The sequence below is a fragment of the Coturnix japonica genome, chromosome 5 (genome assembly GCF_054131305.1).
Source record: "Coturnix japonica strain WE chromosome 5, WE-NBRP24, whole genome shotgun sequence".
In the NCBI taxonomy this organism is placed as follows: Eukaryota; Metazoa; Chordata; class Aves; order Galliformes; family Phasianidae; genus Coturnix; species Coturnix japonica.
Window position 1 is genome coordinate 3912263 of NC_140667.1, and position 14050 is coordinate 3926312.

The window sequence follows — 14050 nt, forward strand, 5'->3', positions numbered from 1 at the left end:
GCTGATTGCCAGGCTGATCCGTGCTCCCCTTTCTACTCCAACACATGGGAGAAAAATTTTCCATCCGATTCTTTTGCCCAATGTTTTTTCCTGCCAGATATGGCCTTTTCTGACTCCAGCCAGCTGGAAAAGGGCTCCAGTGGCATTTGGCAGACTTTGTGTTAAATAAGCTTCACCCTACATCCAGTGGTTGTAGTTCACTGAACCAAGGAGAGTTTCGTGCTTTTATAAATGATACCATCACACTTGAGTGCAGAGAAAAAGAACAGAACCTCTCCTGCACTCTTATTTCATTTGCGTGCTTTCTCCTTACTTTCTCAGCTGTCCTCTAAGCCTACCTTGGCAACTGGTATCTTCTGATTATTCTGATATTTGGCTAACACGGTTGGATTGTTATCAGCTATGACCTTGTGTGTACTTGGCTGAGTAAATTCAATCAACTAATGAAATTGTGGCCTTTCCATCAATTGATTATCAAATTGCTTGTGAGGCTCAGTTACTCCATCTCCTTCCAAAGTCAGCACTCTCTTTTTTATCCACACAGCCTGTGCCTGACCTTTTCCTCACCTTTCCTGAATGTCCCTTTTTTCACTTGGTGTACATGTAGCCTTGGAATTTGGATGAATACCACCATCTTACAGACCACCTCACTGAAAATAAATCAATAAGATGGCATTTCAAATGCACGTGAGAAGTCAAAATGACTTTCTCTTTTATAGAGCCCAGTATAGCAGTCTCCAGACATCAGCTGATTTAGGAGGAAAACAGAGATGATGTCAAGAGAGGGTCAGTGCTTGCTGAGGCAGTGACTGGAAGGAGCTGTGTTCTACATTTCAGGAAGGGAACATAGCACTGAGCAGGAGCCTGCACTGGGCACCTGCAGAAGATGTATTTGCTGATAATTTTTATCTATAGCTCCCTGTACTAATGCAGAATCTTTGAATAAGTGTGTCAGGCTGAAGTTGTGAATTGAAGTCTTCTAGAAAGTGGCTGTATGTTTAATTGCAAGACAGCACTGGCTTTATACCTATGTTTGACTATGAAGTACAAATTCCTCTCTTTGCTGTTATGCTTACATATTGAAACTGATGTTACTTGGAGGCCAGCTATGGTTTTGGATGAATGTGAGCATCCAGTATTGCAAAGTAAGGTGATATTTTGTGTGCCATATAGAGAGCATGGGCTCACCTTCAGTTGTGTTGCAATTGCTGCTACCAACTGAGAACCCATTGCTAAGGTGACCTCTCTTATCCTTTATGCTGTCAAATTGAAGTGGACTTCTGCTTAGTAAACAAATTGTACAGATGCTCTTAGAACGTTGGTCCTTGTTACTTCTTGGTGCTGCTGAGATGAAGAGAAAGCAAGGACTGTTCATTCTGGACAGTTGCTTGTGAGTTCAAGTATTTGTTCATGCTTAGGTGGAAGAAAAGAAACCATAAATAAATTACGTGCTTCTATTTCAGTGGAGATTCTTTTTTTTGAAAATTAGCAGGCAGGTAGGATAAAGAAAAAGGAAGGGAGTACAATAAATAACAGTCATGCTTGCATTGTATTAGGTCATGCCTATACTAGGTATATTATACCTATGATATACCTGTATTAGGTATATGCCCACGGCACGTTGTAGAGGCTGATGTGTTAAGCTGCAGATGTGTGAATTGTACTGTACAAAAGCAATGCTGAGCCTATTCAAATTATCTCAATTTGTGAATTTTTATAAAACTAATTTTGTGGTAAGATTAATGTGGTAATGTATTATTGTTACCTTATTGGAAAGTTAATTTTGGTGTCGATCAGGAAATAATATTTAATATATGTCAATTTTACTAGGGAAAGTGACTTTTGTATCTCTTCACAGTCATGTAATTTTACTTTAAATGTGTAGAATGATTACCTCCTTTTATTTGTGCTTTTCTTCTAGTAAAAATGTGAATTAATCATTACAATAGATATTTTCTCTGTATGTTATATAATATATAATAATTACTGCCATACACTTTGAAGTAAGAATAAGACCTCTCAAAATGAGAGTTTCACACTGCAGTACCTGCTTTCCTGTAGGAGCACAGTGAAGTATCGTACCATACAAACAGGATACCAAAGGTAACTTCTTTAGCTTTCTGGGATTGGAACCCCAAAGCTAAACTGCCCAGCCTTTTCTGAGTCCTATAAGCAGAATGCTAAAGAGAGACTACAATTTTCGGTAGCAGTAGTAATTTTCAGTACCCAGCATTTGAAGCTGCACTTGACATACTGCTTTCACCCTGGCTGTCTTATGCATTAGTGTCAAGATTGAGTAAAGAAGAAAAGGAACAACAACAAAAAAACCACAACACCAAACCAACCAAACAAGAAGTCTGTAAAATTTCATGTCTTCCTCTAAAAAAGGAAGACATTTTCCTTCTTGGCAATGTCCAATACCCTCACTGGGAATGGAGATGATTGTATTTATCTGGACAGGCCTGTAGTCCGTAAATAAGTTGACTGTGGGCGTGCAACTTGAGCACGTGCAAAACATGATGCCAAGTCTGTGGGCGTATTCCTGCTGCTGTGGAGCTGTAAAGTAAGAATTTCTTGTCCCTGCAACGTTTCACAAAAATGGCAAATTGAGCAGATTCATCATTTTGATGGCTTCGTACTTGACAAATCTATCAAGGAGGAAATACTTCAAAAAATCCAGCTCCTCTGCAGAGAAATTATATCTACTTAGGAAAGATCTTTACATGATAAAGGCTTTGACTGTAGAGGAAGAAATCCATTAGCATTACAGAGGGTAGTGTTCACTTGGGCAGAAATCTCTTGATGTTAGTAGATTCTGTTTCCTTTACGTGCGGAATATGACTTTACAACAAAGGTTTACTGTCATAGTCTTTACTGTAATGGCATCTTCTCCTAATTTTCTTCACAAAACCTTTGTTGCAAATTCAGTAACCATATTCCTTTCAATGAGATTTCCAGACCGAAAATACTTTCAGTGGCAGGATTTATTTATGGGAGTACATTAGAAGAATGATTGAACTGTGATTTATTTTTCTTTGCATTAACTTTTTCTGAGTAGGAGGGAGCCTGCAGACAAGGTTTGTAATTGGTAGCTCTGAGGTACTATTGGTACTTTTTCCATCCATAATAGTTTTGATTTTGGAGGGTCTAAACTACAGTGCAAGTCACAGGTCCCCCAGCCTGTAAGACGAATGACAAACCATAAGCACCAAAGCAGATTGTTTATGGGAGCGTGGACATTCCAGTTGATTTACTGTTCAGTCACAGCTGCTCCCTGTTGGGTCCTCTGTTCCATGAGTGAGGTTTAAGTACAGAAGTGATGTAAAGATTTTCCTTAATTGATCCCTCCTGCTAAGAATACAAAGGACAAGCATCATTGCTGGGAAAGAATTAATTTTGATGAAATGTTCCAAAAGTTTTCAGTCAGAGGCAGAAATCTGTTAGAGAAAAAAGTTCAAACAAGTGAAGCAGGTAAAATTACAAGAAGTTGAAATTGGGTTCCTACAATAATGGATTTTGAGTATTCTTAACATTCAGAGCTGTGCTATCAGCGCTGCCTTAGCTCTTATTTCTGACAGTTAATAAAAGTAGCCTTCAGACAAACGTGCTGATTTTGTAACTGTGTTCCCAGATTTGTGGTTTTGATGTTCTCTCTTTCTGCAAACCTACAATACAGGAATTAGAGGGTTTGTAGAAGAGTCATTTGAGGAACAGCAGGGTAATTGTGGACGTCTTCCTTGGCATTTCCTTTTCTAGCATAAAAAGAAAGAAACAACCTCCTCAAACGAGCAATTCAGAGCAGCTGGTCTGGGTTGAAGGGACCTTTTCAGCTTCTACAGAAATTGTAATGAAGCATTAAAGTCTTTCATTCTGCAACCATTGCCCAGCTTCTTCTACAGCTGTATCCTCATTCTGACACATCCCTATGACAGACCAGTATCTGGGTGTCTCCTCCATATTGGGCAGCACAGGAACTTGTAATACTGGGATCCCTACAGCTTTTTGTTAGTTGGATATTTGTGTATGTGGTTTTGTTTTGTTTTGTTTTGTTTTTAATAAGATGAAATGACTACATTATATGGCACATAAAGGAGAGATAAATTTCAAAAGGCTTAACAAGTGCTCTATCATGCTTGCATATGCGCAGGAGGTATGCTTGGGGATTGCTAAGCAGGAAGGACCAGGAGGTCCATGGCGGGCATCCCAATCTCTCTCCCAGGTATCAACATCATGCCTGGCAGTGCCTGCAGGTTTCAAGATTCCCCTGCTGCTGATGGAACATGAGTTTTGTACTTAGAAGATCTCCAATCCCATCTCAGAAACCCAGAAACCTTTTTTTTCCTCCTATTTATTTTAAAAGAGAACAGAACAAAATGTGAGCACACTGTGCACGCCTCAGAAAAGATGTATTGTAGGAAGCAAACATTTCACTGTATTGGTTATAGTGGTAAAGTGTGAGTACTCTTACTCCAGCCCCATCAGGAAATACCTCTTTCTCCAGCTCTGACATCTTCCAGTGGACGTGTGTTTGTTATAGACAATAAGTGTTTATTTTTTATGACCTTTATTGCTTCTATTTTAAGAAGCTTGTTCTTTCACTGAACATACGTGATTGTTACGGAAAATAACTATTTTTTCTTTATTACTTTTTCTTATTTCTGTGAACTTGGTATAGTTCTTTCCCTGTTCAATGTGCTGAAGATTGTGAAGAAACTATTCACTTTATTTTTTTCAGTGAGGCTGATTATATTTCTCTCCATTTGCCCCTTATGTCTGCTTTGGCACAATTTCCAATTCTCTTGTTGTGGGAAACTTATCACTAATTCAAGACAATCTCTGCTTCCTCTTGTTTTCAAATAGAAGAAAAGATGTAGGTGAACTTAACTGGCACCTGTTCTGAGTATGCTGAGACTAGAAGTGAGCAAACTCTCTTAAGAGCTATAGCAGGCAGCTTCTAATATCATGGTTTTCATGTTTTCTTTCATACTGCTAATTTCAGCCTTCTGCAAAACCGTACTTTTCTACAAGTATTTAATGAGAATAAATCACTAAGTGCTGCTCTTAAACCTTATTTCTCTTTTCAGTGGTTTCAAAATAGATATATTTCAGCAGATTCACAGGTGGAGTGTGTGTGTCTATGAGCAGGAAGTATTACTGGACAAGAACAGTGCTTTCTCCACACCACTGCCTTGTGCAAGTCATAGGAGAGCTTACGTTCCCCTCTCGCCATCTTCTCTAAATCACTTCAGTGTTCCTCTCCTCATGTTATCCTCTATGAAACAGTATGATGTGCTACAGATTATATTAGAGTATAACGGTCTCTCAGTTCCATGAAGATATAATTATGAGCTTTTTTGCCTCTAAGCCGTTAAAAATTAGAAATATGCTTCCTAGTCCTCAGTGCTGTGTTCTCTTTATTTTTCTTTCTAGCGCAATGGAAAATAAATCCAAAACACTTATTCTGTTATCTAGCACTGCAGGCCTTTTCATTTGTAACATCTTTTTGCCAACACTCCATCTGTGATTTTAGCTTGGAGAAAACACTTTTCAATTCTGTTATTAGCTTAAATGCAGAGAGCTACTGTTTAAATATTAATTGTGGCTTTCCTCGTAAGTGCAGTTTAGCTCACTGATTAAACTGTGAAGTTCAATATCTATCTAGGAGACAGCAGGGATTGTGTTCGTGGGTTCAGGGCCCACGCTTTGCCTCAACCAAGTTATTGCTGTAGTGAGCAGTGCCAAACTGATGGTGTCCTGATGCTTGCAGATTCCTCTTCCCTCAGTTCCTCTCCTTGCATACACATTCAATAAAAAGGAAGAAGAAAAAGGTATCATTGAATTGCACAGTTAGTGGGTGTATCGAGGACTTCCTGCCAAACCCGTATAACTGAGAAATACCACAGTGCTTGCCAGAAAAGCTGTAAGATTCATCATTTGTTTCAAATGCTGGTTATCTGACATGTACAATTGTGAAGTACTTGTGTGTTACTGTCAAGAATCACACTTCAATACACTTCAATAGAGGGATTGTCCCATGCTTGACACCTTCTCTTTTCAGCCATGGGCTTCCTCTTAATTCACTTTTTGATTCCACAAAACGTGCACTACTTCAAGGTTTGTAATTTATAAGTGTACTTAGAAACAAAACAAAAGGAAAAATACTACGTTTACAGACCTTTCAATAAAGTGCATTTGATAGAAGTGAGAAACAAGCAGTTAACAGCATCTGACCAGCCTGTTCTCTGTGGATCACCTGAGCACTGAAATTGTAGTACTCATATTGGGTATAATTGAAAGATCAGCCCCATTAAAATTGTATGCCATATTTTTCCCTCTCCTCTTCCAGATGGTTATTAATGTTTTATAGGTGGTTTGCCGGCAGTGTAATCTGAATTTTTCCTTATATCATTTAAATGAGTTACTTCTCTTTATGTTCGCAATTGGATTGACTTTTGATACTTTCGGTTCTGTTAGTATTAGGTTGCTTTTGTTAATAGCTTGCAAATGTGTTATAGGTTTGAAAAAAATACTAAGTAGCATCACATATTCCTTTCATTTTTCAGCATTCTGTGAAGAAGGATGCAGATATGGTGGAACTTGTGTAGCCCCTAACAGATGTGTGTGTCCTTCTGGATTCACAGGAAATCATTGTGAGAAAGGTAAAGTTTCACTGCAACTCAGTTTCTTTGGTAACAAGAAATAAGGCATGCTGCATTCAGAAACAGTTGCTTTCCATTGTGTTGCTTTCAGTTCATGATGATTGATAATTTCTTTCCAGTGAAGACATGTATTTTGATTCTTCCATAGCTGCTTTTTCTCTTTTCTCTTCCTGAAAAACTATAATAAGTCTTATGTTAAACAAGGGAAGTTTTAAGCGATGTGTTGGTTTTGGCTTTCAGTGGATACTTTTAATTAATTATAGAGGATGGTAGCTGAGAAAACACTTATTACACCTATTTTTGTGATGCAAGCTCAGGGTCACCTGCTTTTTCTGAATCTATTGGCAGACTAGATAATAATTCGGATGCCTGCTTTTCACTGGAATTCTTACTAAATGATTCGACTTAAAAGTAGGTGGCCTCTGTCACTTAAAGTCTTTATAGAACCATAAACTACTGAAATACAGCTTGCTAGCGATTATTTGATTTCTTCAGCCTTATCCTAAATCTTTTCCATTTCAAGATTTGCTTCTGACAGACTCTTCCATAGGTCCACCTTTTCGTTTGTCTCACAGCGATAACAGGTTCCTTGCCTGCCTTTAGTTAGAAGGAAGGGATCTTACAGGATTCCAGCTCCAGTTAGGTTCCCTAAACAACACATTTTGGGTTTTGTTTTTGTCTGTGTGTATTGCAGTTCAATTTCACTTGAATCACCCAGTGACAGAATTTTCTCTTTTGCATTTTAATTTGTAAACCTTTTGCATTTGCTCTTATTGGTGGAAATACTGTGAATTGTTAATGCAGGCTTTATGATGCTAGTGTGAGAGACCACCTTTTACTCAAAGCTTGTCCAGTAATTAAATAATGAGTGTATAACAGCATCTATTTAAATCTTGGCTGTTGTGGTATAATAGATATTAATTTAAACCCATTTGTCAACAAATTTGCTTTGTATAGCTTCTGAAAACTCCTAGATCTTTAATGGATGCACTTAAATGATTGAATACTAAAATCCCATAGTTTTTATTTGTTAAACTTTTTAAAAATGATTTATGAATAAAATAGGCTGTTAATATTTTTGCCATTAATTTGAATCCAACTTTTTCTTGCCTATGGCCTTTGGATTGTTTGTTTTAAACAGAACTAAGCTCTCAGGCTACTGACATTCAGTAATAAGACAGCATGCATGCTCAAGCAATATGAGTAAAACCATCTTCAAAAGTCCACTCTAATCCTGCTAGTTACCCTCGCTGATGAATTGTTTGTTCATTCCTTTCCAAAATGTCTGTTATTCAGAGGACATAGTACAAGCAGAGTGATGCTGGGTAGCTGGCATGAGTCCTATCAACATGAAAATAGTCCTATAAAACCAGTGTCTGTGCTGTCCAAGGGTTCCCTGCTGACCCAAGCAGCCAGTGGCTTTAGGGCAGCTTTCAGCTCAGCTGCCTACCCGTTCTTTCATCTGTGAATCTTAAAAGCATCTTTTTTTCCTTATGGCCGTAAAGGGACTTTCTTAACCAGAATATAGTCTTTAAATTGATGAAGTGATGGTTTAAAATTGACAAATGGATGACATAACTGCAATTGAAGGCTATGTTTTTCATGCTTTTCTATTGTTTTGATGTAAAATGTGAGTTAGCACACCAAGTAAAGGAAACACAGCAGGCACAGTACCCTTGGTATATCAGTAAATTCAGAGGAGCTGGCTTCTGTGTATAAAATCTAGAAGTCTGAAACCAGAAGGAATGTTTTTTGTTCTTTGGAGATGTATAGGATTTATCAGGATTCTACTGCTCACGGAAACGATGATAACATTGAGAAGTCTGACTTGAAAACTTATTTGAAAATGAGTGGAGTTTTGGATGTGAGAAGTTGTCGTGTTTTAGTTGTATCAGCATGTTTGAAAACATTAGCAGATATACCTTATGCCATATTCATATTTTAGTAGGTAGGAGAATGTCACGTTTCTGTGGTAACACCTTCAGCCTTCTGAAGGCACACACCCTGAGAAAACAAAGAAAACTACATGTTGGGAGTAGAAAGGTGATGAATCATCTTTGAAGCAGGCCCCTTTGCTTACCTGCTGACTCCTGGAAGGTATAGTGGTGTCAGGAGCAGGAGGTAGTTCAGTGTAGACTTCTTCCTTCCCAGTCTTACTGAATTTTGCTGCCTTTTTTTCTTTCTGTTGTCTGCAATCTTAGAAATAAACACTTTGTTATGGTTAATGTACAGTAGCATTCCTCCATTGGCATTGTCTGAATACTGTGAAAGGGTGGGACATCACTTTGATTTTAAGCTTAAATATTCCTGGTAAAATCTTGTCTAATGGAAGCTGATGGTGAGCTGGTGCATGTCTGAAGTAAAATGATGTGTTTTGGTAATGCATTCTATTTGCCATGCATTTAAATATGCCCTTCAAGCTAACCACGCAGCAATTCCTCATCTGTTGTTTGTGAACAGAAAGGACACCGCAGTGGCTTAAAACTGTATGATTCAAATTGGATTTAACATCACGGAGAGGGTAAAATGAACCATCAGTCAGAAAGGTCATTGAAAAGCAGGTGCATTTACTTTTGAATATGAATCACGCGTTGCTCATTGGTTTTGTCTGCCTGGTGGAAATGGTATCAGGTTAATTAAAAATTCAGAGATACTTGAGAAGTGTGAAATATACGCTGATAACTTACTCAATTGAAAAGGTGAAATTAAAATATACATTTAAGGTGTATGTCCAAATACATAATTCAGTGTGCTGCTAAGAAGATTTAGCTATTGCCAGCTGGCTTTACCTGAAGTGAGGAAATACCATAATACAGTTGCAAGGCTGCCTTTCCTTTTTGCATCCAGCGTGGACTGCAGATTGGCACCCGGAGATTCTGTCAAGTATCTCTTTTCATCCATTCCTTGGAATGCTTTGTTTTCTCTAAGTGCAAGCTTGATGCTTTTTACAGAGCTGTTATCATTTTCTACTTAGGATCCTATTCTATTTTCTGATTAAGCTTTTTGTTTGCCTGTTATGTTTAGCTGGCAGTGTTTGAAATAACACAGTTATGTGATTATTACCATTTATGATATTCAATGCAGTTGGGATACCTATGCTGGAAAGTTTTGATGTTAGAATTTTTGCTGACTTTGCTTTGCAATTCCAGCATATACGTGTCTGCCTGCTGAGCTGGAGGTGTGCATCCTTAGCTGTATGTAAGGCTGTTGGCTGAAGCCCAGGTATGCTCCTGGCAGGGATTTCTGTTAGAGTCTTCCGAGAGACATTTTGCTGTGCAGAGAGGAGTGCAGGCACAGTACTCTGAGAATTGTTGGCAGTGTGGAGCCAAGTGCCCTAATTTTCCATCCAGGGATGTTTCCTCCATCTCATGTTTTTGCAGTATCAAAAAAACCAAACAACTTTATTATAACTTGAGCTATTCTTTTGTCTCAGTGTATGAGCCACAGATTAGTGTTGTTGGTTTTGAAGACAGGCTTTGCCATTGTTCTGTTATTTGTGGTCACTACTGTCACTGGCAAAGCACTGAGAATGAGATAGGCAGCACAGTATGGAGAGGTATACATAGGTAGGAGCAAACAGATGAGTGAGTGCTTAGAAATGACAGTATGCTGCAGGTATTCCATGAAAACCTTCATGCATGTGGAGGAGTCTTGTGCATGACACTAAGAAAAACAGACTGACTTCTACATATCTCCAGGATTGTGACAAGCAGTGGCAGAGATTTCAGTTAAAGGAGTAACTGAAATTGCACCATGGGTTTAGCATGAGTATCCAGTACGGGAACACAGGAGCAGAACTGCTGTGGAATAGTAGGTGGTCAGCCTGGGCTAGATACGCCACACTCCAACACACAGTCCTGACAATCATTTCAGTGAGTCCCAATCTAATTGTTTCTCAAATAAAGCTATCTCTTTACTGTGTCTTCTGCACAGATTAAGAATTTGGGGAAGGAGAAGAAAACAACATAAAGCAATAGGTTCCCAGGTAGGGGCAAGTCAAGTAAAGGGTAGTATTTTTCCATAAGCTTTTGGCAGTGATAGAGCATCATGCCCAAAAGGGATTCTGGGCAACTGCACCAAATCTTTGCTCCAGTCTCTCATGAAAGCTATTGTCTGAGTTGATGCATATTGAATGGGCAATAAGATTCTGACAGGTTAGAAGGACTGTGTGTTGGGTGGAGTTCAGAGAGGTAAATGCTTTTTTTTCCTGTAGCTACATGTGTGTTTAGAGTGTTTGTAAAATGAAAGGGGCAATTTTACTCATAAAATGGGTGAATGGCATCAAGGAATTACCTGCTGATTGCAAACAGTGAGAAACAAGGTTAAGACAATGCAGAGAAGCATCAAGATGTGATGATTACTGAGATTATACTTTTGTGTGTGGTTTCGGACCATGTGTGCGAAAGATTGTTTGGTATTGAAGTGAGAGATCATTTTTCAGTATGTGCCATGGCTGAGAAATGTGCACTGGATCCTGTAATTTGTGGATGAAGAAACATCAACACTTGCAGTACTGTATTAGTTACATGGAGAATCTTCATAGCTTTCACAGGTGGGTGATGAAATGTTGCAATGCTTATACCTTCAAGTTGGATAAGTCATGTATTTCTCAGGAAAATGAAGAGGCTTCACTAGGTTTATTTCATATGTATTTGCAGTATCTAGAGTTGTTTGTCGTCTGTGCAACTGCATACTGCTTTGTGTACTCGTCTCTTAAATTGCTTCTTTAGGAATGCACTGTTTTCTGCAGTCCTTTGGGTAAAACTCCCTATGGTCTGTATTCCTGTGGACCCTGAAGGTATAAAGAAATGTGAGAATTCTCTTTCCATGTGCTGTGTTTGATTCTTGAGCTGCATCAATCCTTAACCGTGTAACTATCCAAGACATTTCAGTTGAGGAACCTGGTTTTAAAATATAAGCAAACAAAACTCAAATCAAAACTGAGGAAGAGATTTTCAGTGAGTACAGGAAGATAAAATCCCAAACTCCCTACCTTTCTCTATCCAGAGTCGTTTTGTAGAATATGAAGCAAGGTTTATTTTGGGAAACAAACCAGCTGTGCTGCTGTGGGCATGAGGCTTTGCATTAGATTCTTTCTAAAGCCTCACATTTCAAGGTGAGGCAAAGCTAATACAGTGTAGTACAGAAGGGCTGAAGTGAGTGATGCTTTACTTACTGCAGAAAATGGTGGTTGTGGTTCATACAACACTCCTGAGGGTGTGACAGATCCAGAGAAGGCAGATGCTCCAGGTGGCTGAGGTTACCCTGCTTCATTTGTTGCAAAGCTGTTCACAGCATTTGTCCCAGTGGTGCTCATTGCAAGATGGCAAGAGGTGATATCTTAATGTGATAGAAGAAACAAAGCTGTCATTTGTAAAGATATCAGGGAATAGATGAAAGAATATCCACTAGAAAAATCTGATTAAGATGGCCTCTGAGGATCAAGGGGACATCTGTCTGCAAATCAACAAATAATTCTCAGTAGAAGCAAAAAGTTGTTTGTTCTTTTTCACAGTGCCAAGCTAAGCCAAGAAAAGTAAAGTCTCCCAGGTCAAGAAGATCATTTGTTCCCTTAGCTGACCATAGCATGAGGAGACCAAGCTACTTTCTGTATTGCTTTCACTGCCTCATATACTGTGAATGCTGACGTTTAAAGGCCAGGAGAAATATGAACCAGAAATTTGTTTTGTAAGGGATATTTTTGTTGCTGTGTAGTTCAGGTATCTTGGTATATCTACTTCTTTTGTTTTTAATGAAAGCAATATCCACTATCTACTGTTAGCTGAGATGATATCTTGACATTCCAGCTAAAAAATGTCTCTAATATTCTAATATTTTCTTGTATGGCTTGTGGTCATAAAATCTCTCTTTCATAGCCTTCAGACTTGGCGAGAGATATCTTTTTTTGGTTTTTTTTGTCACAGAAATTTATGTTTCCTTTGGTCCACAGAATTGTACTTAGGAATTGAGTGGTATTATTTTGCTGATTCTGGTTGGGATCAATGCCTGCTATTCTAGATTTCCACACTTTGAATTTCTCAAATCCTACTTTCCTTCCCCACCAGTGTCTAAATGCCAATTGCACCTGTCAAGGTATTACTGATGCAATTTTAAAAGAAGAAAAAGGCAAGATTTAGCAAGTTGACATCTAATTTGCATTTGATTTAATACAGTACAGTGTAATCAAGAGGTAATTTCTGTTTATAAGACTTGACACTGCAGAGAAGATCCAAGCCCAGATTTTAATACTCTCTTTAATATCTCTCGTGCCTTAATGTTCACAAAAATACCTTTAAATAGTATCTTGGCAGGCCGTCTTTCTTTGCATCCCAGTTCCAGTTCTAGATGTTCTTAGATTAATATCTTGTGAAGACCATCTGTAGAACTTACTATAGTGTTTCTAAAAATCACTGTTACATTTGATTCTTCCTTAGTACATTAGCAGTGAAATGAAAATACATGGAGTATTTAAAGAAATGAATGGATACAACTTCAGGATGTCGGTGGCTTTGTGTCTTCCTTTTATAATGAAGGAATAGATTTGACTCCTTCATTGCATCTTTCTATGAGCCCCTGTGTGTCTCATACCCATCTCACTAGCCAAATACGATGAACTGATGAGACAGTCAAACATCGTTTGACTTGGGGAACGTTCCAAGTAGAATGAGAGTCCTTGTGTTTCCCCAGGGCTGTGGGCACTGTGTGTCCTGCTCCATAGAGGCTCCAACACTGCTGACAGAACTGCTGGAAGTGCTTCTGGGCATCGTCACACGTATCTTTGTGAAGGAGATCACAGGATCGTAGGGGTTGGGAGGGACCTCTGGAGATGGTCCAGGCCAGACCCCTCTGCTAGGGGTAGCCCTCTGTGGCCTATGGAGCCAAATTTTCTTCAAAAGCATTGCTCAGACTGAGGCTATAGAGTTTGTTTACCACTGGTGGCCTTGTTGCTTTGGCCTTTCAACAGAGAATACTGAAATTTGCCTATAAACAAAGAGCGAGACTTGAGATGCTCTGAGTTCTCTCAGAGAGGTACTTGTGTTTCTTGAGGCGTTTCCTTTTGGCTTCGGGGAGAATTTTCATATATGTTAAAGCATCAGGATCTGGTGCAGTTGAATAGTGTGAAATGAAAAATAAATTGTTTAGTGAAATAAAAGAACGTTTAGATTGGGGTTTTTAAGTGAAACAAGCTGTGTTAGTTGGATTTATCAATGATAAACATATCACCTTTAACTCACTGATCTATGGCACAAATGAAACTGGCTGGTCTACAAGTAAGGGTCTATTTAAGCTGGGTACAGCATTCAGTCTTAGAATAAATTTGAGGCTCAGAGGCTACATTTCTACCAAAATTTAATACAATGAATACTAATGTATTTCACGAGTGATCCCTT

General features: G+C 38.7%; 1 protein-coding gene across 5 annotated transcripts in view; it reads left to right on the plus strand.

Moving 5' to 3' along the window:
- Positions 1 to 14050, plus strand: part of NELL1 (neural EGFL like 1) — a 240186-nt gene that overhangs the window by 175746 nt on the left and 50390 nt on the right. For 3 of the 5 annotated variants that reach the window (XM_015863431.3, XM_085549860.1, XM_085549861.1), the window contains exon 15: positions 6564 to 6659. The exons of the other annotated variants lie outside the window; for them this stretch is intronic. In XM_015863431.3, the coding sequence (XP_015718917.1) occupies positions 6564 to 6659 (96 nt within the window). The remainder of the gene's footprint in view (positions 1 to 6563; positions 6660 to 14050) is intronic. 5 annotated transcript variants of the gene reach the window in all.